At 38.5% G+C, this 27372-nt stretch overlaps 2 protein-coding genes across 2 annotated transcripts in view; both read left to right on the forward strand.

Moving 5' to 3' along the window:
- IQGAP2 (IQ motif containing GTPase activating protein 2) overlaps positions 1 to 11226 on the forward strand; it is a 123347-nt gene extending 112121 nt beyond the window's left edge. The window contains exons 30-38 of the mRNA XM_058044307.1: positions 1111 to 1243; positions 2646 to 2748; positions 3640 to 3781; positions 5496 to 5583; positions 6483 to 6695; positions 7551 to 7711; positions 8551 to 8694; positions 9699 to 9807; positions 10273 to 11226. Of these exons, the coding sequence (XP_057900290.1) occupies positions 1111 to 1243; positions 2646 to 2748; positions 3640 to 3781; positions 5496 to 5583; positions 6483 to 6695; positions 7551 to 7711; positions 8551 to 8694; positions 9699 to 9807; positions 10273 to 10386 (1207 nt within the window). The 3' untranslated portion in view covers positions 10387 to 11226. The remainder of the gene's footprint in view (positions 1 to 1110; positions 1244 to 2645; positions 2749 to 3639; positions 3782 to 5495; positions 5584 to 6482; positions 6696 to 7550; positions 7712 to 8550; positions 8695 to 9698; positions 9808 to 10272) is intronic.
- Positions 11227 to 15096: 3870 nt separating this feature from the next.
- F2R (coagulation factor II thrombin receptor) lies at positions 15097 to 23049 on the forward strand. The gene is made up of 2 exons (XM_058044000.1): positions 15097 to 15333; positions 21565 to 23049. The coding sequence occupies exons 1-2, from the start codon at positions 15273 to 15275 to the stop codon at positions 22767 to 22769; spliced, it is 1266 nt and encodes a 421-aa protein (XP_057899983.1). The 5' UTR covers positions 15097 to 15272; the 3' UTR covers positions 22770 to 23049.
- Positions 23050 to 27372: the final 4323 nt, after the last annotated feature.

The raw sequence follows: 27372 nt of genomic DNA on the forward strand, positions 1-27372 counted from the left end.
GAAACTTGTCCACACCCTTCCTAAGCCTTTGAGATCATCTGCCTTCACAACTCCTCCTGTACAATATTTAGAAGTTTGCTACCTGTTAGTTAAAATTAAAATTTTCCTGCAGTTTCATTGCATACCCTACTGGCCATTAGTTTTTGGACTGATTAATGAATTCTGAATACATCTCATGCAATACCACTGTGATTTTTTTATAACTTGATGTGTAGTCCCCAGCTTTTCCTCTCCAAAGTGAAGAATCTCAGCCCATTTTCTTTTTTCTTTTTAATTATTCTTTTCCAATACTTTAAAGGTGCTGTGAACCTGAAACACATATCCTGTTCAACACCATAGGGCTGGCACAATATGACTCCTGCAGGAAACCTATAGGCATCATCCAAAACCCTGTTTTTTCCCAGCTGCTGCACTTCAGGTCTTTTCACTTCAGGAAACAAAGTGGTTCTCTACAAGAGGACCCTGCTGGTTCTTGGTTATCTGTGCTCATCCCTGAAGAAGTCAGTTGCTTGGAGAGACACCAGTTGTCCTTTTGGGAAGCAGGTCTCAGTACTCCATGTGCATGCTAGTCATACTGAAGTAACACTTCAACCACACTCTGCATTTTTTCCTCTCAAGATTCTTCTATTTATAAACAATCTACATTTTCTCTCATTTTGAGCACCTCATTTTTGGCCTAACAGCAATATAAATATTTATGGGACAAATGGGAATTTTGTGCATGTGTTTCAATCCATTCCTTCTCAGCACACCTCATACTGCGAATTGCCTTCATAAAATAACAGGGAAATCCTTTCATAATTTTAAGGACTTAGAGAAATATCTATTTAATGGCTATTAAATAGATATTTCTCTAAGTCCTTAAAATTTACCTTGTTTACTAAGTAGGGGGAAAAACCCAGCCCCTTTAAAACAGTCTTCTACCAACTACCCAGGAAAGAGAAGATTTACTTGTATTGACATATTGCCTCCTTGAAACATTGAGGGTAGATTGCAGGCTATAAAAGAAACATAATGCATGTCAAAGACTTGACTATGGCTTTTTTATACAGGCTAAATAAAGTGAATTTATAAGGGACAATTATTGAAGTCTTTCTCATTTTCTCTTAGGAATTTTTTTCAAGCAGCGTGTGATGTTCCTGAACCAGAGGAGAAATTCAATATTGATGAATACTCTGATATGGTGACCCTTAGCAAGCCTGTCATATATATTTCCATTGAAGAAATTATCAATACCCATTCAGTAAGTCAATCAAAATAGACTAGTCAATGGACTATAGTATACAGATTATCAAATATTTGCACTCTCTGGGGAAAGTGTAGTTTTCATTCTTATTTTTGAAGTAATTTCTTCACTTCATCTCTGAAATGTTCTGAAGCTGAATATTAGATTTTATTTTTTTCCTAGGAAAAATGTAAATGCTGCTTTCATGCAAAAGCATCATCTTGAATAATAGTTAGTATGTAACACTTTCTGATGAGGGGAAAGAACAATTATGTTCCAGTCTCATGTGACATTTCCAACTTTAAAACAATCTTCTGTCTTGGGTAAGAAAGTGAAAGCTTGAAGGAAAATCTTTGGGAATAGAAACTTGCAGCTCTGGCATTCTGTCATGTGACTTCTTGGAAGTTGAGGAAAACATCAGATTTAGAAAAAATGCCGCTGTGGTATCACTCCTGTTCTTACTGTGGGTAACGAGCAGAATAACTGCAGTCTGAAGCATGACTTAATAGGGTGTAAGTTAAATCTTTACCACTTGTTCCTCCTAAAACTTGGATACTACTATCTGTTTCCTGGCTGGCAATATGTCCCCTGTGTGTTCTCCCACCCAAGTCAAAAAAACCCCCATAATAGCATTTCCCCATCAAAAAAAAAAAAAAAAAGGCCGCAAACATCACAAAGAATCTCAAATACTGCCAGATACACTATGGAAAAGGCAGAATGCCACACTCACAGTAGGCCACTCTATAAGTTAGTTTCATTCAAGTGAAAACTAATAACCTAATCTGCTAAAAAAAACTTTCTGGTTTGTCTTTTTGCCTGTTCTTTTAATTTTTGAAGCAGCAGACCTCTGCCTGCAGGTAATGACCAGAAGTTGTATGTGAACCTTAGTCCTTCCAGTGAGTCTAGTGACTGGCATAACATGTCTATTAGGTGGTGCAGTGGGTGCTGCAGAGCTCGTTCCTCACTTAGAAAATATAGTCCTTTATGAAAGGTACCACTGACACTGTTGTAAGCTACTGGAATGGATATACATAAAATAGGTGTCTTTCTGTGGATCACCAACACTTTATTCCTTTGGGTGTTAAGGATGCAGCACCAAAATGCTCTACTTGGGATTACCATCCTTTATTCTGTGACAATTAGGACTTTGTTAGTCCTAATTGCAAACCTTCTGCTCAGCCATGATATTGAGCACTCCAGAGACAATAGCTGGAGAAGCAAGACAAGCTGTTTTACAGCAAGGGCAGTTCCAAACTCTAGCCCAGAATCCAGGGTGCTTCCTGATCTTGGGAAGGTCCTCCATAATCCTGATCATGATAGGTCTATGTTTTTCAATATTTAGTTTCCAGACTTAGTTTCAAGTATCAAGATTCCAGGAAAGCTTTTTCTGGATGATGATTTCATTTACATTTGTTTATAGCTGCTTTTGGAACACCAGGATGCCATTGCCACTGAAACTAATGACCTGCTGAATGAATTGCTGGAAGGTCTGGGACCTGTTCCTGATATAGAATCTTTCCTTGGTATGTTGTTTTTTGTCTTTATGGGTAACTTCATTTTAGGGGCTGAATTAAACAGAAGCTTGACTTAAATACTCTTGTGTCTCTCAGACCAGTATCTTCTGCTTCTCTGTTTACTACAGAATTATTTTCCAAACACTTATTGTAACATTGAACCTCATATTTGAATGTTTTTCTTAACTGCAATACTCACTCTAAAAATTAATGTGTGTTTCAAAATCCAAACATTACTATCATTTTGAGTGATCCAGCTATGCAGATAGGAAACAAGTGATTTTTTTGTTTAACAAGCTGATCTTAAGATTTGCTAGTGTTAGGTAGAAACTTAAACAAAGTATAAAGAAAATTCTAAAACCAGCCATTTTTTCTTTTGATACTTAATTATCCAAATAAAAATTACTTTGTTAAAATTACCAAATTTCTTAGAAAGTAATGCATTTGAGTGGTATTTAATTTACATGTATTAGAAAACTGTTTAGAAAGTAGCTAGGAGTCATGGATAACAGCAACATTCAAGTGAGTAGCCTGTTAACATAGCTGCTATTCTTCTGTTTCTTCATTATCACTGCATGTTAGGATAAAGGATGTTACATTGCTTGTATTATACTTTAAGGAGACAACATGAAAGTCTTTTGCACATCAGGAGCCTGAAAAGCAAGGATTGGTTTACTTTCCAAAACCTTGTAGCTGGGCTTATAAATAATAGCTAAGTTGTTGTTTTGATTGTTCAATGCCCAAACAAAAAAATGCTTCTAAGTGGAAGGAGCTGGAGGTGCTATATAATAAGTTTAATATTTCTGATTGTTTACAGTGATTCATCTAGGTACTTGTTTGCTTCATGTGCTGAATCGTGGGAAAATTGGAAAACTTGGAGTAAAATATGTTTCCTTTTAGGGGAAGGAGCTGTTGATCCCAATGACCCCAACAGGGAAAGCACACTGAATCAACTTGCAAAAACAGAGATTTCACTGTCTCTAACAAGCAAATATGAGTTACGAGAAGGTGAAGATCAGGATCTCAAAAGTTTGATGATAAAGTAAGTTTTGTTCAAACATGTATATTCTGGCAATGCTTATTGTTTGTTTGTTTGCTTCTAACTATTGCTTTTTAAATATTTACCCTGCCTAAGTACATTTCTGAGGTGCTGAGTGCATTCAGTTTTCAAAAGACAGTTTGTGTTCAGTGCTACTCAAACTTTTACAAAACTCAGAATAACTGTCAGTTTTTCCAGAAAAAAGAAATATATTGCCATCTGTGTTTTGGAGCATGACTGTATCATTATCTAGGACATGTTTTTTCATGAAGCTGTAAAAGCACTCTACTTTAAAATGCCACAGCCTTGGGAAAGCAGAGATGAAAAGCAGTCTACACTTATAAGGGTCAGACAGTATTACCATGTCCTTTCCTCCCCCTCAAAAACAAACACTTTCCAGATATACTGTCATCAGCCTTTTTTAAAGAATGTAACTGTTCCTTCAGCAGGAATAGCGCATGCTTCATGCTTTTATCCAGGAAAGAAAGAAAATTGTGTTTATTTTGTCTTGGAAACAAATTTAAAAATGGCTGCAGGGATACACTGGAATGCAGGCTACTTTATAGTAAAAATTAATTATATAACAGCACTTCTTTTGCATTATTGACACCCATCTTTTGATGTTATTTCAAGCTGTCCAGAAAAGGGATTGGCCTACTTCAGATCTTAGTACAATCTGAGAAAGGGGGAGAACAGGATGTTGCTGTCTTCCATTACTGTGCTTATATGGACCCCATGTGTGTGAAGGCAAAAATTCATATTAAAATGGAAAGACAGCACCAATAACTAGGAGGGCAGACATGGGCTGTAATTAAAATCTGATCTATTAAGCTGTTTGGGTTTTTTTAAATCAGAAATAGGTATTCTGGATTTGTTCAATGGAGTGATGTTTTACTTCTGAAAAAGTAACTGTACTTAGGTAGACTATCACTTTAAACTATTAGGCTTTATCATAGAAATTTTTACAATACTTAGACATTTTTCTTGGAAACTTAAGCTACATCCTTAATTTTCTGTTAATTGTTAAGTATAATGAACTATTTCAGTAACCTGTCCTCTAAATTAATAGAATTCTGTAGTAAGATGTTCTTGGAAGTATTATGAACAAATAGGCAGCAGGAATGAGATAAATTCTTACCAAGAAAAGAACTGGTTAACATATCAGGGTGTAGCAGCTTCCCTTTTTTAGCAAGGAAATGCTTCTTGTCTCTTGTCACTAGAGAAATATGTGTCCTTAAGTGGTTTGTGTAAATGCGCTACATCAAATGAAAAATTCCTTCAAAGTTCAGCAGTTCTGAGTGCATTTCCACTGTATTCAGTAAATATGACCCTTAATGGAATGATGAGTAGTTCAGGCTTTCCAAACATTACATTTCTCTTTGCTGTTTTGTCACGATCACAATTAAAATCCACATTAATACAAAATTAATAAAATTGCTTGTATTTTATTAACAGTAATTGTTTTACTGCGCTAGTGGGTTGTCTGTTTTCTAAAATAAATGGAGGGAAGCTTACATGCATTTCTCTCTTCAGACTGTGTAGAAACCAGATCCTCAATGTTGTTAAAAGAAGCTGTGAAACGTAAAAAGCTAGAAAGCAAATTTTACCAATAATCCATAATAAACGGGTATTTTACTACTTTTATGGTCGAAGAAATGACATGTACAAGTGATACAGTGATAACTGTGTTGTAATATCTACATATCCTTTTCAAAAGGACCAAAAGACTCATTGTGGATGTGATACGAACACAACCAGGGGATACACTCTTAGAAATATTAGAAACACCGGCCACTGCACAACAGGTAAGTCTTATACTGTGCCTGAATAGGGAAGGAAGTAATTTATTATAGCTATTTGAACACCTTTACAGATCTCTGACAGCCTTCTCCATCACATTATAACAATGAAATTGTTTGTTGATGGTTTTAGACTATTCAGAGTTAGAGTCTTTAAAATATGAGACTTGTATAGTTGGGGTTTTTTACTGTATAATTGGAAACAACTTCAGATGGAAACAAAATATAAATCTTGGTGTGAGCTAGACTAGAGTAGAATATTTTTTCTTACTGTATTGGAGTCACTAGAATGTGACTAGAATATTTTTTTCTTTACTTTTTTTTGTAAAGATGGTCTTTTCTCTCCTGTATTATAATACAAGAAATAGCTGAGGTGAATCTTTCTACTCTATCTTTGTTCCCGCCCATTAAATTCAGTATTGTAACTCAGCTTGCCTGACCCTTTAGTTTATTTGCTTAATCTATACAAGCAAATCTCAGGGAACTACTGCTATCCTTAGTATGGGAATCGAGTGGGAAGAGCCCACAGCTGCAGTCTCTCCCATAGACACTGACACACAAAACTGCATTCTAATAATGTGCAGATTTTAGCTCACCTCTGTGCATATGTGAGATCTGGACAGTCTTCCCACAACTTGGTGAAGTTATTGAGCCTGGCTGAATTAGACATTTTGATTAATTCAAATGTGTGTCTCGGTGTTGTCACTACGTACCTAAAGTATGTCCAAAGGCATAGTAAATGGGGTACTTTTAGACCAAGTGGTAATAGGACATAAAGATTGCGCCCTGATTCTTGAAAATCTCCTGTTCAATGTACTTGAGAATTCAATGTACTTGAACTCTTAACTGTTATTAAAATCTGGAAAATAACTGTCTGGATTTTTCCCCCCCCCCCCCCCCGCCAGGAATCTGAGAATTTGAAGCTTGTAGAAAAACGTGCCATCTTAGATTCCAAAACTCCAGAGAAAATGAAGCACAGTCAGTCTATTTTTGAAGATGGGCAGCTACCAATAGAACAAAAGAAAAGGAAAATTCAGAGAAATCTCCGGACATTGGAACAAGCAGGACTAGTGTCTTCAGCAACTAAGTACCAAGAAATTATAAATGAGATTGCTAAGGTAAACTGAGTGTTTCCCTGTATATCAATGTTCTTTAACATCTAGCCTAAATGCATTCCAATTAGAGAAGTAAAACACATATTTTTCAGGGAATGCTACCCTAAACTACTGAAGTATCCACATACAAAGCAAATTGTTTTCGTTCCCTGACAAAATAAGTGAGAGAAAGTACACTCCTGAATAACTGTCTGAAATTAATGACATAAAACTGCAACCTTTGTTATCCAGATCTGATATTGAATTTGATGCTGATGATGATTTAACTCCTCCTCTATAATGTTTCAATATAACCTTGTATACTTTAACAATACCAATTTAATTGGAATTTCTTGGTGGTGTTTCAATTAAGAATGGCTGTGGTCTTGATAAGGTTTCAAAAGCCTTAAACCCCTATGAAAGATAATCTGATTGTTATCAACACTGATCTGCTGTGGTTAGGCAGGACACAAGAATCGTGGGCCAATGTGGTGCCTATCCTGATGCTGATAAAGCGCAGGGACTGTTCTCAACAAATCCTGTTCCACATCCACAACCCATACTGGCTGTAAGAACCTTAGAATATTAAACTATCTTCAGCACAACAATGACATTTTTCTTTTGAGTTCTGGGTCTGTTAGGCCCTGTAGAGCACAGAAAAATTCAACACCACTCTATATATCAGCAGCAAGGTGACTGCCATGTGAACAAACCATAGTACTTCCTACAAGTTCTGTTCTTGTAAGAACTAACAGGATAATTTTGTGCTTTCTCTCAGTAATGAACTCAGATTTTGTAATTAGAAATTGGAATGGTAATGAACTGAGGCTTTTTAAAATTTCAAATTAATAAAACAATAAAATTAATAAATTTATTTAGGATATCCGGAATCAAAGAAGATACAGACATCATCGAAAAGCTGAACTGGTGAAACTCCAGCAGACTTTGAATGCACTTAACTCCAAGACAGCATTTTATGAGGAACAAATTAATTATTACAACACCTATATAAAAACTTGCTTAGACAACTTAACAAGGAGGTGAGTTGAGTCTTTCTTTCTTTTAATGTGTCTTTTAGTTTCATCAAGAGGGAGAGCAGGTGTTCATCTGTAGTTTAAAGTATTGATTCCAACAGATTGACAGTCTGCAAAAGGTCCATGAGAGTTGTTAACTGTGTCAGCATCTGGATATTAAAGTCTTGCATTTATTAATGACTGCCTGGAGAAAGAAAAGCCTATGTCTATGTAAAGAGATGTGTAGAAGTTTTCAATATATTTAATTGGTGTTACTCTGCAGATCCACTTGCAAGGTTAGAGGTCATGAAGCTTTGGGAAGTAATTATTGGTTTCTTCCTTTTTTATAAAGTTTGGGGTTTATTTTTAGAATGGAAAAGGGGAAAATAAATGCCTAAATATTTACCTTTCAGATATAATGGAATTACTTGAAAGCAATCCCCCCACCAATGCCACCAAAGTGTTAAAATGAAAACATTTTACTGACATGAATAGGAATTTTCCTAGTATATGCTTCATTGATCCAAAAATTAACTCTAATTACAGAGTATTTACCATTTATGTCACCTTAAGTTTACAAATTGCTATTTTAAACTGAAAATTGAGGACTTTTGAGGATCAGAGTTGCATTTCACAATAGAATTGAAAGAAGTGCCAAAAGATGATTCAAAATCATTGGCAAGATATTTAGATGATTCACTGCATGCTAAAAATTCCTCTAACTCTTAGATTTTTTGGGATGTTAATTTGGTTTTTTTAGAGAAGTTCAAGAAAGAGTGAAAGAAAGTTAAATATGGCTGAAGAGTAACTGAAGTATTAAGGATCTGATAAACACACCAAAAGCCATTTTCTTGTTCTCTTTCTAGAAATTCACGGAGGTCAATTAAATTTGATGGAAAAGAGGAGGTGAAGGGAAGCAAAAAGCTGAAACAGACCCCACTAAAGTACACAGCTGCAAGACTTCATGAAAAAGGTGTCATCCTAGAAATTGAAGATCTTCAAACCAATCAGTAAGTGCAATTCCAAGTATTTTCTAATCAGCAATTTCTGAAGGGGCCTGGCTTTTGATAAAAGAAATCTTAACAATTTCCTGTGCACAGCTAAAATTGCCTCAGACTTCTGCATTCAGAAGGACGCTACAGTCTAATTGTTATAATTTTTTAAACTTTGTACCTTGCTGTATTATTACTTTGGGAAAATATTTTAACGAGCTAGCCCTAGCACTGTCTTACATGGACAGGTGCAAGTTTAGCAGCAGACTCACTATTAATGACCACGTTTTTATGCAGTTGTAGCAATCTTTTTTCATATATTGACCAGTTACTTTCAAGTAACTTAGTAACCCTCAGGTTTTCCGCTCTTCCTCACTCTACAGCAGGGTGAACGGATGTGGTGGTTTAACATCCCTTTTATATTCTTTCGTTTTGAGGCTGTGGTAGTGAAAATCTTCCATTCTTTGCACCTTACCATTCACCTGCTGCATGGAAAAGTTTTTTCCAGTTTTTTTTTTCTTTTTTTCTTCCCCCCACGGGGATTTATCAGGTAGGGGAAACCACATGAGGCAAATGTGTACCTGCAAGGAGATGCTTGGGCACAGCAGAAGGAAAATCTGCTTGTCCTGTTTCTATCCACTGGGTGTTGGATCCAATTTGTTCACTAAACCTTCTAAAGACTTTTTTTTCTTTTTTGGTGTCTTGTTTTGTTGTTGGTTTGGTTTTAGTTGGTAGGTTGTTTTATTTGGTTGGGGTTTTTTGGGTTGGGTTTTTTTGGGGGGGTTGTTTCTCCAGTACAAAAGACTTTAGAATTCTGTATTTCATATTACCAATACTACCAGATAGTCTCTAAGAAGACACTGTATGGAATGCAGTGCAGGGAGGGATGGAGTGATTCTTTTGACACCAACGACACTGCTTGTGGTCAAAGTTCTATGTTCTGCAGGCTTTTTCCCCAAAGCCATCTCTGGATTATACAAAACTTCACAGCCTATGTATTCAATTACCTTTCTTGTTTCAAGGTTTAAGAATGTGATGTTTGATATCACACCCGGAGAAGAAGTGGGTGACTTTGAAATCAAAGCAAAATTTTTAGGAGTTGAGATGGAAAAAGTGCAGCTCCATTTCCAGGTTTGAATTTTGCTACTTTGCTGTATAGCTGCTGTTGCATTTCGTGTAACTACAAACCTTTTCAATGTTTTTTCACATGTATCCATGAACCAGTCAATTAGTACAGAGCAGCAGCTAATGTGGAGAACAACTATGTAACTTCTGCAGGATGCTGGGCATGGGCATTTAATTAATGTTTATCTTGGGGCAACTGTATGAAATCAACCTTGACATTAGTTCAGGCAGCAAGCAGGAAATACTAAAAAAAAAAGAGGAAATACATAGAAAACAGTATTTCTTCTGATTTGCTGTTACTGACCATCTGTAGCTTAAGATCTAGAGGACATGTAATGTTTTCTGCATGTATCCAATACTTGCTTGCAATTGTTTAAGTTACGAAGGACCTGCAGTTGGTGATGTTTATCACATCTTGTTACTGTAAGGTATGGATTTAGACAGACACTAATGATCTTTTTCTCATTTCAGGATTTGCTTCAGATGCAGTATGAAGGTGTGGCTGTAATGAAAATGTTTGATAAAGCTAAAGTGAATGTGAATTTGCTCATATTCTTGCTGAATAAGAAGTTCTATGGAAAATGAGTACTTTCAGATATCATGGACTTCATCAATCAGCGGGAAGTCTATTCAGTATTTTTTTTGCTTATAAACATTTGAAGTTGTCATTGGATGCTTGTTAAATTTTAAAAACACACCCTAAAACACCAAAAGTTCAGAAGAATGTACACAGTGCCTTTTCAGCATTGATAAAAAAACAGAAAACCAAGAAATCTAAATTTAAACAGCTCAAGATTTCATTGGTGTTGGTACTTTCAAATCAAAATATTCTTTATGATACACACCTTTTGTGTAGATTTCAAGGTAGGCAGAAATTGCATTTAGTTAAATATATAAACCTCTTCCTATTGAAACATTTTTAAAATTACCTCAGATATATAATATAGCTGATACTAGACTTTAAGTATTTACCAAAAGAAAACCTAATTTGTTTCTAAGGGATAGTTTGAGCAGATACTTAGTTACATACTAGACCTATTTTGTGGCAGTTGTCAATTGCAAAGCAAACTTATTGTGCAATTCAAAAAATTTTATAGGTAATTATAAAGCAACAATAACAACTTGCTTCACAAAAATATATTTTGCGATTCATTCCTACTAAATGCACTACTGCCTCGTGCAAAATGACATTTTCTACTTTCACAGCCTTTGGAGTGGTATTGGGGAAATCTGAATAGCGAACAGTTGTTCAGTTTGAAGTATTTGAATACCTAAATTGTGCCTGTCTTTTTTTTTTTTTTTTTTTTTTTTTTTGTAAGAAAATAAATGCAATAAAATCAGTATTTAGATTGGGTTTTTTAAATATTCTTTGGAGATTGTTCTATGTAAAATAAACATTACCTAATTAAACTGGCTTGATCCCTACATTTCATTTCAAGGAATCATTAAAGCTGCAATCTAGATGGTAATTGAATGAACTTCTTTCAGTGCATTTATAAAACTGCATGCAACTAAGCCTGACAGTCCCCAGTACACTTAAGAAAAGCTGCTCAGCAGTGAAGACTTCATGGCCTTTATGCTATTGAATGTGATGATGATTTTGCTTTGGAACTACCACTTATACCTACAGAGAAAAAGTGCCACAGGTAATGTGACCAATAGAATGTGACCTCACTTTTCTTATAACAAACACTTCAGAAGATGGAGAGTGAGACATGCTGGAATGAATTATAAAAGCAAATATTAAATAAGTATTAAATCTGGTAAGGGAATAGAACAGTGTCAAGTCACTGGCAGATACATGGATTACAAACTCAGCTGATATACTGACTGATGTGTGGTGCCACACAACTGAAAAATTATTACATTTGCCAGAGGTATTAATTTATGCATGACATTAAGTTTGAATACATGACTACTTTAAACCAGATAATATCCCTAATTAAAGGATTAAAAAACTATGATGTGATTCCATTTTTCTTCTAGCTGGTTATGTATAAACCATTGTAGTATTACATAAGTGCTGTAGTATTGATACCCTGCTTCACTTAAAATAGCTGGATAGAAAAGTGAAAACAGTCCATCACTTTTCCTTCCAAAGAAGAGAACTGAATTTTACTTGAATATTAATTAAATTCCCAATCTTTTTTTCCCCTTTTTATTTGCAACAGACTTGACTAATGGCTATATTTTTAACAAACTCTAGCTGAGCACTAAATCTGCCACAGGTGTGATGTTGCTTCTAAGAAGAGACTCTTGAGGTAACGTGTCAAAAGCCTGGAGTTGTGCTGGTGAGACGTGCCAGAGACCCACAATCTTTATGGGAGTAATTCACTCCTTGAAATGCAATTTTGTGTGATACACTTGACACATCTAGTACCTGCCTGGTTCTAATGCAAATAGCACATTCCTCAGTTATTTCCTGGAGCGGGCAAGCTTAGAAAAGCTTCTTTGGTTCCCACATAATGACAAGTATGAATGGTACAGCCTGTGTACCAGCCCAGCCATTTCCTGGGCTTCCTGTTCTTCCTAGTGCACATCAAAGAGTAATTTCCATTTAATTTCTTTGAACTCCTTTATAAGCTTTTTTCCTCAATTAGGTAGTTCCATTTAGGGCCTTTCCACTGACCAATAATATGAACAGGACTGCTGAACAGGACTGACCACAATGTTTTCTACCCCCACATAAGATTGATGGTAGTGTGTAGCACCACACAAATGAGCAAAGTGATTCTGTTATCACGCACTGCTGCTGACAGCTACTAACTGCAACAAAAAAGAAAGGCTTTTTAGAGGCTACTGTAAGATACAGTGTGGGGACTTCAACATTAGATAGGACTTGTGAAACCAGCTTCAGTCATGAAATGGTGGTGTGGAAAGACTTGCATTGCTGATTCAAAACCTGAGGAATAAAAAAGCCAGTACAACTGAATTGGGCCTATGCATCAGTTGTTGCTACAGGAGAAAATGCATCTTTCTTTGCACAGCCTGCCTATCTCTCAACTTTGTCCTGCTTAACTGGTGGTAGTGAAAAGAAATTATAATAGGCAATAGTCTTAGCCTGTTAACCCCAAGGCTTGCATTTTTCTATCACGTGTCTTCAGAATTGACTAAGAGTGCTTGGCAACTGACTTAGTTTATTTTGGAACTTTTCCATTCTCAAGGGCCTCTGAAGATACAAAACTACCCACAGAATTGCAGAACAACATCCTTCTGCTTAGGCCAGGCAGACAGGAACACCAACACAAGCACTAGATTTTTCTGTTTCTCTTTGCACCGGTCTGTGGACGTCCTTTAGCTGTCCAACTTTCTTTTAAAGAATACAGGAATGAAACAAAAACTTTCATTCCCAGAAAATCCAAACACCGACAGTCACGTGTGATTTTGAAAAGTTTGTAACTAAATACACAACTGATTTCCCTGCTTTTGAGACATGTTTCTATGCTCATCTTTCAGCAGTAACTACCCACCTCTGACATGCTACAGGGTAATCTGCATTGGCAGTAAGAACGATCTCCTTCCACAAACAGTGATGAGGTAGCAGTCTCACTAGGGAGGTGCAGTCTTTTTTGGTAAACTTAGTGTGTCTAACAGGAGGAATGAAGTTTTGTTCTGTAACATACCTCTACTAAAAAAAAACCCCAAATTCTGAAAAAGATGCAAGAAGTAGAATTAAAAACTAAAGTTTTATAAGTCATGAACTCTTCACCTCTGTTACAATAAGTTATCTTGAGAGGAAGAAGCAAGTTGATTCACAAAACCAAAGGAAACAAAATTTAAATTTGGTTTTCATATGCAGACATAAAATTTAAAAAGCATGAGTTTTATTCACTTGCTGTATTTATAATAACTAGGTTACAAAGATGAAATGGAATAGCACTATGACTGTTTCTAATGTCTGTGACTAAAATACTTCCTGGAGGTTCAATGTGAATTTCTCTTCATATGTTTCACAAACTCTGTAATCTAATGTATTCCTCAAGCATTGACCCACTGGTTAAGGCTTCTTGAAATGTAAGAAAAATACTGGCAATATATGGGATTTTTCGAGAACCTGAGTAATGTTTACAATGACCTGGTTTTGTTCAGTTCTCTTTTGGGTTTAGAAAGTTAGAAGAGCAACCTTTGTGTGTGTTTATAGAACTGTGAGACTACAGAAATGACCAAGAATAACTTCACTTCCCAGATGAAATAATCACCTCTTATCATGGTATTTTCCAAACAGATGAATAGTTCAATTAAGTATAAGGCATTTTTTCTAGGTTTCCTAGAGCATGTGGGATGCTAGAACTGTAGGAAGGCTGGCCAGCTGTAAAACTTGCATTTATTTCTTGCTCTATGCAAACAGAGTCAGCTTCAAGCATGCCATATAACTAGTGCTAGCACTGTAAGAAGAGCACCATAGGGACACAGAGCTTGCTGGGAATCAGTACTTATGATGAGAGAAATTTGTTTTCCAGGGTCTTCATTCTCCACTAAAAACAAAGGTCGGTGCTTCTGCAGTAATAAAGGCACTTCATACATATAAGCAAGTTCAAATCAGCCTTCCCCTCCTTCCCATTTTTGTCTGTACAGCTGTAAACAGTACAGTTGAGGCATGGATAGCACTCCCTAGCAAGACAGTGTCCACTTTAGAGCTTCTGACCATCTTACGGGCTTAGTAAACACAAAGCACTTAAACATCAGTGGGATGTTTTTAGGGCAAAGCTTCTAAGTAATAGCTGCAAAATTTCCAAAATATTTTCTTGTACAGCTTTCAGGTAGGTTTTGCTTCAACCCCTCTTGATTCATGAGCACCTCTAAAGGAATGCAGAAGTTTTCCGAGGTTTGTCCATGGCACTGCCACTGGACTGGGGAGCGGCACCGCTTTCTCGGGGATTTTGTACAGCAGACAGGGCGGCAGAGCCGGGCAATGAATCACTTTTGGGTTGCCCTGTGTTTGCAGAGCAGTTTACTGAACACATGCAATAAAAGCAAGCTTGGACGTCATCTCCTTTATACGAAGTAGATCAACTGTAAGGGGCTTTTCTGAACCAGCGTGATCTTTCAGCTGTGAGTAATGCAGGCATTTCATGTGGCCTTGGAACTGCTCCCGTGAGGCATTCGGACGGCAAATTTGGCAAACTTAGCTTAAAATAATTCCTTGAACATAACCCTTTGTTCCGGCGCTCCCGACCCCTCACCCTGGCCAAGCCCGCCACCGCTTCCCGTGTGCCAGCCGGGCGCGGGGGCTGCCGCGGGGCTCTGCGCGCCGCGGGGCCGCTGTCCCTGCGCCTTCTCCTCCCCTTCCTTCCCTCTCTCCCTCCCTTCCCCTCCCCTCCCGCGCTGCCGCGCCCCGGAGCGCAGCCCCCTCCCTGCGGCAGCAGCAGTCCCGGTGCGGCTCCTCGACAGCCCCAGCCTGCTGAGGTTCGCCCGCACGGACGGACGGACGGACGGACAGACGGAGGGAGTGCGGGAAGGAAGGCGCGGCCATGCGGCCCCGGGCGCTGCTGTGCGCCCTGGCGCTGCTGTGCTGCCCGCCGGCCCGGCCAGGTGGGTGCGCGGGGCGGGGCCGGGCCCGGGGCTGGCGGCGGGGCCCGCGGAGTGCCCTCAGCGCGGGCCGTGACCGGAACGGGCCCGGGCGCGCGGCACCGTGTGCCCACACCGCCGGGCCGTGCGGCTCCCGCCTGGAGCTCCAGTGCGAGTTCGGGCCGAGTTGTCCTCGGCTCTTTGTGCTCATAGCAGCGGCGAGGAGAGGCTGTTCGGGGTGGTGAGGGACGGCTGGGGGTGACGCCGTAGCTAAGGAGGGCGGCAGGCAGCAGCAGGTGGTGGTGGAACGGACCTGGTCGGCGAGACTTGCTGCTGGGCGGTGCAAACTTCGGATGATCTGCCAGCACAAAACAGTTCAGAGTATGCACCCCAAGTAGATAGATGACTTCCATGGTTATTTCAGGGTTATTCACTAACAGCAACATCAGTACCCTAACTGGTGAGCCCATGGCTCCATCCCGCTCAGAGCTTGTTAGACGATGGGGATGCTGAGGAAAGGAAGGTGAGAGAAGACGTACATGCATGTAAGCTCTCACCTTATGGCAGAGGTACAGCCCTACAAAGGATTGTGCATTTAGAGATTAGCACAGGCTTTTTTTGCTATTATTGTTTTGCTTGATTCAGTTTAAGATTTCTTTCAGTCAGCTAGTGGTGATAGCGCTGCAGTAGAAATAACTTAGTCCCACGAGATGGCATGCAGTAAAGCCTCAGGTCCTACATACGTGAAAGGGCTGATAGGATGAACTTTGACTACTGAGCTAAACTGAAAGGGGATAGACCTAGTGTTTGTAACTGTGCTGGGAGGGAAGCATCAGAGAGGGTAAATAATGTTTGCTAGACAACTTTTTGGCACAAGAACAAGTGGGAAGGAAGCTGTCAAAGTCATGTTCAAAGGGGAAGTCTAAAAAAAATATCTTTCTAAGAAAAGGAGGTGCTGGTGTAAAAAACAAACTGTACATGTTAATGCTAGACAAAACTTTCACTGTTGGTGGTGTTCTTCTAGTTATTTCATGCACAACAGAACAAACAAAACCCGATCCCCTGAATATGTCTTCTGCTCGTCGTCTGCTCATCGCCATTGCAATAATATAGTTTCCCCATTGTCCTAGATAACCTGTTTTTACCACAATGTGCTTCGTTCTTGTTGTCTGTGCACTGCTGTATCCCGAGATCTGCTCTGGCCTTGACCTGCAGCTTCTCTCCTGCTTTTCCCCTGTCCTTCACTGTGCACAGTTACCACATTACTGACCTGTGCTGTTCCTTTGGGCAGGTGAAAAAGCACTAGCTTGGCAGTAGGTTGGTGTAAAGTGCCTACAAACTATCTGACCAGTGCTGTTAAGGTGACTAAGGTCTGAACTCGCCTGGACTTCCCTGCCTTGGGACACTGCTGGCAAAATAGAGTGATTATATTGGTTGAAGCCAGCATATGAGGTTAAAGAGATGAGATAGGAGAGCAAAACGGAGCAGACACCCAGTTGCAAGAAAACAACAGTTCAAGTAAATGTGTTTAGATTGCTACTACATCAGTTGTGTAATCTAATAATGAATTCTGTGTAAATGGAGATGTGAACGCATAAACAATTCAGTTTTATTTTTATAAAAGCAAATAACTATCATCACTCCTACAAGATTGTGTCTTATTTTGTCATTAACGTGTCTGGCATGCGCTTCACAGTCTGCCTTCATATGCCTAATTTATGGGCTATTGAGTAATTTAGATTCTAGATGCTTATCACTTGGGTTATACAAAGAGGAGATAAAAGAAATCTACTTGTTATAAGCTAGTATGCAACTGTCACCAGCAATGCCCATAAATCCGTATTATTTGTTGTCCAGCAGCACACAGGGAACATATTTAATTGGCTTGTGTAGGAGCCTATTCTCTAGTCTCTCACATCACAAAGATATCCATTGGGATGTGAAGTCTGCTGGTTTATAACATCCTGTCCATACTCATGGGCCTACAGAAATACTTTTCAAGTTTCTTCTGGAGCTTAAGATTGGTCAAAGCTGTTGTATTTTCTTTCACAGATGGGATGCAGAGTAGTCCTTTGCAAATAAAAATAGACATGGAAAGAAATTACAACATATGTCTGTATTTAAAAAAAATGTCAGGGTAAACAACATATGTGTGTACTGATTGTGAGATGAACAATATGTAATAATTGATAAAAAATAGCACATTGTGGAGTGTTAGAATTAAACAATGACAAACTTGCTGAGCTTTCTACATAATTCCTCTTTGTCCTTGTTGGAGAACTGATGAAAAAACCACAGGGAATAAGCAAAGACTTTGGCAACTTGAGTGTCATACTGATTCTATGTAATTTTTGCCTTTTGAAGTACTTGTTGGAGGCAAAGAAAAGACTCTGCTTATTATTCAGTGTCCTGAGTACACACACCTCAAGGATAAAACCTCAGTGCTTTATCCTGCTATTTGTTCACAGTTTACTAATCTTGTTCTTTCATACCTGTTTAAATTTTATAGATATTTTGATAAAGGGTTATTCTCATTGCTGATATGACAAAGTTCCTATTTGTTATAAAAATAGAAATCAACCAAGCTTGACTTCTTCCAAAAGGACTGGATGGCAGCCTAGAAAACAAGATGACCTTCTGAGCATTTGTAATCACTACACAAGCTGTACTTGTGTTTTTCTAACAAAATTTTTTAATTATTAAAAAATAATTAGGCTGCAGTGAAATACATTTTAGACAAATGATATCTATAGCTTGGAAACAGCTAGAAAGAATAATTTCACAGATTCTGTTGTAGTTGTAGCTATCAGTAGTTTCAAAAGATTTTCTGTAGAGCTACCGTATATTGGCAGTCTTGTACTAACCCAGTTTAAAGATAATGCCTCTTTCCTGTTCTGGCCTTTCTGTTTGCTATGAAGGTTCATTACAATCTTTTGAAATAATATTACATTATTTCATCCTGTTCCCTTCTGTGAATAAATCTCTATCTTCACCTTTTCACATAAACACTGCCACAGAAGGAATACAAAACCTCAGGGCAGTATTTGTCTGCCTTTCTGTTTCAGAGAGTATGCAGTGCTTACTGTTTTTTCTAGAATTACACTGTGTCATACAAGCAGCTTGGTAAAGGATAAGAACTGATACGTGGCTGTCAAGCTTTCAAATTAAATTTAGTTTAATCAAGAAAGTTTAAGTCACCATTCTTTATATTATCAAGTGGCACCAAAATAGCAAGTGTGATGCCTCATTACATTTTTCCACAAAGCTGGCTTGCAAGCAGTACCTCTTGTCATCTAAGTTCAGAATGGGGACATGGATTGAGAACAGGAGTCAGTATGGAGGTGATGTTGACAGAATGAAGATTGAGTTCAACTCTGAATTTAGAAAGCCTCTGCTTATAACAAGAACACATAGTTTTCACCAAAATATTCCAGATAATTTTGAATAAACTTGAATTATTTACACATGTTTTTGTTCTGATTTATTGTAATAGGATTCTACTTTTAGAAAATTTCTGTAATGGAGTAAAAGTGACTCTAAATCCCTTAATCTAATAAACTTGTAAATAAGATGTCGCCAAGAGTTCAGGATATAATTCAAATTATTAGCAATGGACAGTTAACTATAAGCAATAGCTAATACACTGGCTGGTAGTCAGTGAAAGGTACTTGTCGCAGTCACAGCATTTGTTTCTTGTAGCATATTTTTGTACTGTTCTCAGTTAGGGGTTAGTAACGAGAAGTGGGTCAGGTTAGCACCCAAAGCATCAACACCAAGAGACTTAACCTCAGTCATGAAGGGTCAGTGACTGATGAAGTTGGTTTGCTGGTTCTCCAAAGTGTGAAACTGTAGCACAGCTCAGGTCCTTCCGAGCGACACTGGGATGAGAGAGGTGCTGGTGTCTCGGTGACCATGTCACGCAGTGGTAGTCTTGGCAACACAGTTCCTAACTCCAGGCCTCCAGGCTTTACTCTCTCAAGTCTATTTATATTTGTGTTCCCAAAAACATGCATTCCTCACATGGAACCATGTCACCTCTTTGTTTGGTTCTCCACACTGTTCTACAATGGTGGAGAAAGCAAGATGGACATGTCAACCTTTGGGGGACTAAAATTATCATTGTCTTTTCTTTCAATAGTTTTCTGGTTTGAAAATAAATACTCATAGAATTAAAAGTCTTAAATTCATAAAACTTGTGTGTACTGGAGATACAGTAGGTACAGTTGACAGATTTTTCCTCGCTTTTACTGATGTCTTTACCATGGAGACAAGCTTCCAGCTGTAAGAAATATGGGGAGAGGAGGTTGTTCATTCAAGTATAGTTATAATGCTCCCCAAAAGAGATGAAGACCAGTGCTGTCATTTGTGACATACTTCTATTGCAAAGATCATTAAATATAGTCAATCTCCTAACTCTTTGATGTCAGCCACAGGCTAAAGTTAGAGGTGTCATACAAAAGGACTTGTGCTGCAGCTTGGCTGCAAAGCTAGGAGCTGACTCTTTGAGCCATCCAGCTGCTTGAACTAAGCTTATAATGTGTTAAAGATTAAGGCTCTATAGTTCTGTCTGTTGTTCATGTTCTCTTAAAAAAGACAGAATAGACCCTAGTATAAATGTGTTTAGTGCCCTTCTGTGCAATCACCAAATCTCACGTACTTCTATCATTTCTGTTTCAAACTACATCATTCCTACTACAGTTTCTGTAACAAGCTCCCAGCATCTTTTTTTTTTCTGACCGGCAGAGGTTGCAATCTAGTCACTTTGCATATGAAAACTGTTCTCTCCAACACTTCCCTTTTGTCTCTGGCCCCTAGAATGCTGCTGTGACACAGCATGGTACATAAAGCACAGCCGCTCTAAATAAAATCACCAAATTGCCTTACCAGTCCTCTGATCTCCCCCCCACATTCAAGTCTGAATTTCACAAAAATCCCTGCCGGGTGGGGTCCTTCTGCCACTGCCTGTGCACAAAGGGAGGTAACTGCCTGCTTAAAGATGCAGCCATTTTTCTCTTTGCCATCTGCTTCCTTCAGATATTTTGCTAAAAAAATTGGTTTCAATTACTATAGAACAAATAATTGCTTCTAACAAGCATGATCTTACACAGGTGAATCATGTACTTTCAGCTCACAGATGTGAGCTAAGACACCCTCATTTTTGTTTTAATTATCAAAGATCCAACAAAGGATCAATTGCACAGGTAAACAGGTGACTGGTTACTTGAGTAGTTGTGATTTTCTCACTTCTGTCTACCCACAGTACACTTGAATTATTCTATGCCAAAGCAGATTAAGCCAAAACCGAAAATTACAGTCTTAGAAAATATTTCTCCAGACAAACAACTTTGCTGAAATAATGCCCAAATAGTTATTTTGATTGATTGGTTGTTTTTGTTTTTGTTTTGTTTTTTACATAAATAACTCCCTGCCAGACATTTAATGCTTCATGACACTGATTTCCTGGCTTGTTACATTCAAAAAGAAGAGATAGCCTGTCGTGACTTAGCTATGAAAGCATGCTGCAGGAAACTTTGCTGTAGAGGGAACTGTAGGTTTCAGAGGTGCCCTGGGGGCATGGCAGACACATGCTGTCCTGCACACTGTGGGTTACGATAAGTAGAACTCGGGAAGTGTTTCAGTGCAATCTGTGGCTACCCATCTGTTACAAGCAAAAGGTTGATCCACATCTACCTTGGGAACTGCTCTGCCATCTCTCTTAATGGGGGCCTTCGAGTTGAGTAAGATGTTTCCAGAGCACACAGAAATATTTCAAAACCATGATGCTTTAGTTGCACTTTTACTTTTTGTGATTTTGATGATGAGTACTTCTAGTACTTCTGGTGGCAATTTTGTGCATGGGCACTTATGCCAGCATCTCATTTCTTACAAAATGTGTGAGGGGTCTGGCCAAGACAGTTCAAGGCTGGCAGATTGCCTGTTGTGTTAGTGTTAAAGTTGCCCAAGGAAAGCATAGATTAGATTGGATCCTTGAGCATAGCTAGAATCACTACTAATGAAAGCTTTCAAGCTAAGAGATGGGAGACAAAGAAGGACATCTTACCTAAATTTGTAGCAGGAGGAGCTAAAATAAAATGGTGACCTGTGGGCAACCTGATAAAATGCTTTGAATCAGAAATTAACCCTTATTATTTTGTTTACCTAAAGTAATCTTTACTTTCCTTCTTGAAAGATGTTTTTACTTCCCCATACCATCTAAATATTGACTTATTAATCTTAATACTTTTTACTTTTCAGGCTTTCCAAATAACAGCAGCATACCACACATCATCAGAAGCTTTTCCATCCGTCTTTCTTCCGATCCAGTCGCTGATCTTATTCCTGTTGATGGTGATACAGAAAATGACTTGGAAGTTGGATCAGGAGCCACCAATCAGACTGCATCATTCCTACCTGAACGACGAATGATATCAGTTCAAACGGCAAGATACCTCACCAGTCCATGGCTGACTCGTTTTGTTCCTTCAGTTTACACTGTAGTGCTTGTGCTGAGTCTCCCTCTGAACATTACAGCAATACTCGTGTTTCTGAAAAAGATGAAAATCGAAAAGCCAGCTGTAATATACATGCTGAATTTGGCCCTTGCAGATGTTCTCTTTGTAAGTGTGCTTCCATTTAAGATTGTTTATCACTTTTCTGGAAATGACTGGGTTTTTGGGCCTCAGATGTGCTGTTTCATCACTGCTGCCTTCTTCTGCAACATGTACTGCTCAATAATGCTTATGACGAGCATAAGCGTCGATCGCTTCCTAGCCGTGGTGTACCCCATGCAGTCCCTGGGGTGGCGTACACTGCCTCGTGCCTCACTGGTTTGTTTCATCATATGGCTTGTAGCAATAACTGGGGTTATTCCTTTTCTCCTGCGAGAGCAAACAATGGAAATACCCAGGTTAAATATAACGACGTGCCACGATGTGCTGAGAGAATCTGAACTTCACGGCTATTACGTCCACTTCTTCTCTATCTTCTCTTCTGTGTTTTTCATGGTGCCATTTATAATTTCTACTGTCTGTTATGTGTGTATCATTCGCTGTCTTAGTTCTTCCACCATTGTTGCAAAGCAAAATAAGAAGACACGTGCCTTGCTCTTGTGTGTGGCTGTTTTTTCTGTTTTTGTTATTTGCTTTGGACCAACAAATGTTCTCCTCTTAATTCATTACATCCATTTTTCGTATGACAACAGCTTAGAGTATCTCTACTTTGCCTATCTACTCTGTGTTTCCATCAGCAGCATTAGCTGCTGCATTGACCCCTTTATTTACTACTATGCTTCTTCTCAGTATCAGAGACAATTTTTCAGTCTCTTCAATTGTAAAAAGACTTTTGATCCTAACATTAGTAACAGCAGTGGCCAGTTGATGTCTACCACTAGTACTAGAAGGGCTACATTGACTACTAATGTGAATAACAGTGTCTACAGGAAATTACTAGCAATGCATTGAGATAACATGTCTTCAAATTGTTTAATTTTACACAGTAGCTAACAAAAAGAAGACTGTTATATCCAAGAAATGCAAACCCTTTCACCAAGTTGTGGTATGATACATAGCTTTATGGATCCAATATAGTAATACACAATTCAAATTAAAATTCTGTATGTGTGTGTGCATATATATATATAAAGATGTATAGTATATGTAAATACGTTAATGTAGAGAGGAAAAATAATTTCTTAATAATAGTTGTTGAGTGTTTTTCAAATAAACTTTTTTTTCAGACAAATCCTTTGCATTGTTCAGTTTATTGTAGAAATCCCAGTTTAGTATTTTGAACTATACCTATCAGGTTGAATGAATTATTATATATGGAATCACTCTATCCATCCAGTTGTTCCTGAAAAAAAGTGAAAATAACTTTCCAGGCTTTTTTCTTTCTCCTATATGTCATTTCTAGAATTATCTATTAACTTACTTTCTTAGCATTATTTTATACTTTTTATCTATTAACTTACTTTCTTAGCATTATTCTGGACACTGAAATTGTTCATTTTATGTTTTTACATATTCCACTTCAAAACAGTCTTTATGGTTTTCAGAATGTGAGGAAACAAAACCCAGCTATTGCTTGGTGCAGTGTGTGACATGGGAGATAATTTCCAGCAGCTAGAGCTAGCTTGTTTTTGGTTTTACTACCATTAGTTTTTTTAGTTTTGCTACCATTTGCTAGGCATTTCAGTTAGGAATGTGGTATTTTTGAGAATTAGTTTCAGAAAAATTTGTGAGATTTTGTTTCAAATTAAGTAAATGGTTCTCCTAAAAATACATTGGAATATCTCTATTTATCATCTTGTTATGCTGTTTCCAAATGTGCTTTCTTGCACGTGGTTAGTCATCAAACATATATTTAGGACTTGAAAATATCTTTTATCCCTTTTAGCATGGACATTTTTCACATTTTGCTCTATGTCCATATCTACTGAAATGGCTGTGGTATTTAGCTAACCAATAGCTAACTTCATTCTGTGGAGCAGTCTTTTGCGACAAAGAACAGTAAAGCAAAAATAACAGAAATTCAGTTTTAGAAACAAGCATGTAGGTGATAGGACTCTACATGAAAATGGAAATCCAATTAAGTAGGAATTTGTTTATAGGATTTGCCACAGAAATCTGCCAAGAAGTACAGCAGTGGAAAAAAAGTGTCTTTAGTCCAGCAAAAGTGATACAAGACCTAATTGTTCTGCATACGGTGTGACAGTGAGAGACTTCCTAACTATGATCTCTTGTTGGTTTGTGTCTATTCCTTAATGGATGTAAGCATAGATTTTTGTTCTCAAGGTTTTACCATTTTTAAGTACATGAGTGAGATTGATACATCTATGTGGTCTGCAAGCCTAAGACCCCACAAATGGACATAGTCAAGTTACATTCTCGTTTCATTTAATTTCACATTAGGGATGGTCTTGTTTTTCAGCAAAATCCAAATCCATCTTGAAACCATCAAGACACGTTTGCTCTTCCCTGGCTGAAAAGAATTACCTCTGTGCTTCCTGCAGTTACAGCCTGGGGGACTGCTTTTTAGCCCATGTTGAGAGGAGGACTGTGAAGCTGATCAGAGGAATGGAACACCTCTCCTGTGAGGACGGGCAAAGAGAGCTGGGGTTGTTCAGCCTGGAGAGGACTCGGGGTGACCTTACTTCAGCTTTTCAGTACCTGAAGGAAGTTGATGAGAAAGAGAGGGAGACTTACCAGGACCTTCAGGGATAGGATATGGCATAATGGCTTTAAACCAAAGTAGAGTAGATTTAGTTGCCCAGAGTAGTTCTGGATGCTCCATCCTTGGAAGTGTTCAAGCCAAGGTTGGATGGGGCTCTGAGCAACCTGGTCTAGTGGAAGGAATATCTGCCCACAGCAAGGGGTTGGAACTGGGTGATCTGTAAGGTCCTTTCCAATCCAAGTCATTCTATGAATTGAAGATTCTATGAACGGCTGAGCATGGCCATGCAGCAAAGCAGAATGGGGTAGCTTTTTGAAGAAACTGAACCAGGAAAGTACTGCAATTTAGACTGACGTGCTTAAATTAACAGGAAAACCTAACCATATCATGCTTACTGCACCATGCACTGCTATCTGTTTCAGGGGGAAGAGGAAGAAGTAAACATCTGACCAAGAGAAGTGAAACCATTTATGTATATGCTGTTTTACCCGTACCTTCTGCTCTTGAGTCTTTCCTTCATTTTTCTTCCATAATGTTGGATATAAAATGCATAATTTGTTATACAGAGCAAGCTATAGAACCAGCTTGTGCTATATAACATTTGGAGACAAGGATGTGTCAGGCACTAAACATGCATAAGGAAGCTTGCTAATCTTCCAGTTATGCCAGCTGCATGTTGCAGCGATATTGATGGGGGAAGATTTGCAATCAACATGGTTTCTCTTGGTAGAATACCTCATATACCAACAGTCACTGGTATAACTAATTTCACATGGGAGGATTTGGTTAATTTAGCAAGGCAAGGATTCTGCAGAGATTGGCATGTTCCTGCCAATTGTATCAGGTAATGCTGAGCATGCACCTGCATTACAGCCTGCCACCTGCATGCAGCCTGACTCAGACAAAATATGGTCTGCTGGCTCTAAGTTCTACGTACCTATTTAGGTGAACCCTAGCCAGAAATGCGAGCATGGCTGCAAAGTTTGTTAACAATGTTTTGCAACAGGCAAACTGTGTCAGGTCATTGGATCTCTCCCCACTTTAGACAGGATCCAGAAGTGGAAAGAAAGTACAAGCCTGCCAGTAGATCGTCAGTTACAGCTTTGCACTGGAGGTGTCCAAGACCTGGGGGAAGAATGAGAAGGGTCTAATATGCTCAGTGCAATATTTAAATAAATTCCCGAATAAGGCCTTTTTTACGATCATTTTCATCTTTTTTGATCTAACCACAGTATAATCTTAAAAGATGCTGAGCAAATTTTTAAAAAAGAAATTAATGTAACCTCTAACATTATAATGTACAATGTCATTATAATAATGACCCACATAAATGCTTTTTCATTATATTTTGCAAGTGCTGTTAGTCAGTGCTAATACAGCTGCAGAGGATGAACAAATAACATGCTATAATCCAAGTCAACACTAGAGAGCATTAAAATAACTAGATATGGCTGTTGTAATTTGATTTGTTGGGGAGGAGACCACTAGAAACCAGATCTGAGTATCATGCAGAACTGTAAAATACTGATTAACCCTCTCAACCACTATGTGTACTTGAAAAGGTGAAAAAATACTGGAATTTTGTTGGAAAAGTAAGTGGCTTTATTTTAAACAGAACTTGTAAAAAGGTTCAGCAAAGTTTTGGGAAATATTTTTTTTTATCTTTGTGCTAAAAGCCTTACAGTAGTGGTGCCTGTAACCTCTAAATAAGCATCTCTCCTCAAAAGCAGGGTCTAACATTTAAAACATGTCACTAAACGCATTGCACACAACATAATCCCATCAAGGGCAGAGCTGATAGCGTCAACCTACAATAAAAATCTGTCCTGCTGTTCCCTCACTAAAATAAAAATGAATGACATTGAGTCAAATTCTTCTTCGTTCCTTTGTGGACCTGGGAAAGTCACTGTTCTTGCCTTTGGATCATTTCAGTTTTGTGTTAGGAACTTCGTGTCTTCACTATTTTTTTGTGCCACACTTTTATGTACCATAGCCAGCAATTCTTGGGAAGCTCCTATATATGTATTCTCATCCTCAGGGTTGGGGCAGCATGTGCCCAGGGCAGCAGTGAAGGTGGTGCCACAGCACTTGGGCTCAGGGCTCCCAGTTCATGCTCCCATGGAGCTCACAGCCCACTGTCGCTGGCCTGCCATGTCTCTCACTTTGACTCCTGTACAGAGGGCAGGCTTCTTTTACAGATGCTTTCTTCAGAAGGGAACATAGAAATGGAAAATAATTGAATATGCTTTTAGAGTCAGATTACCTCTAAAAATTTTAATCACTTTTGGCTCCTTATAATGCTCTTTCCCCCCCCTCTTTAGATATGTGTTTCAATAATGCAATTTTTTTGCTTACCAACTGGAAAGAGCATTCACTATCAACAGTACAGGAAGCAGGCTATGTTCCTAAGACCAAAGCTTTCAAATTTCACCTAGGCACCCAGGTCTATCCACTCCAGAGGGTGGGGAGCGCTTAGACCCTGTGTATCTGCTAGAAGGTGATATGGTGGACACAAGCCAGCAGTAACACTGATGGGAAATAATGATGCTGCTGAACACTTCCTTTCTCATAGAATGGCACTTAATTGAAAACAGGCATCCAGCTCTGGAAGTGTGCATTCCGTTACTGCCACATCCTACTATGTCCTGTTTACCGAAACCTCCTGACACACTGAGTGCTTCTTGTCCAAGACAATATCCCACACAGTTCCCATCATCATTTACACAGCAAGATGTCTTGGAGATCTACTCTCAAAGCACACAGGGTTTGCTGTCACCTAGTTAGTCATTACTCAACAACTTAACTCAGAGATTCAAGTATTTATTTTCTGATATGGTCACTCCTTTGATTTTCCTCTCATCTTTTCTCTTTTAAAAGAAACAATCCTTACTG

Source organism: Melospiza georgiana, chromosome Z, assembly GCF_028018845.1.
Source record: "Melospiza georgiana isolate bMelGeo1 chromosome Z, bMelGeo1.pri, whole genome shotgun sequence".
Lineage (NCBI taxonomy): Eukaryota > Metazoa > Chordata > Aves > Passeriformes > Passerellidae > Melospiza > Melospiza georgiana.

Excerpts from the sequence above, each read along its gene's own strand:
- F2R (XM_058044000.1), top strand. The coding sequence starts at position 15,273 with ATGCGGCCCCGGGCGCTGCTGTGCGCCCTGGCGCTGCTGTGCTGCCCG. Across the intron at positions 15,334-21,564 it reads CTGCCCGCCGGCCCGGCCAG|GCTTTCCAAATAACAGCAGC; the intron begins GTGGGTGCGCGG and ends TTTACTTTTCAG.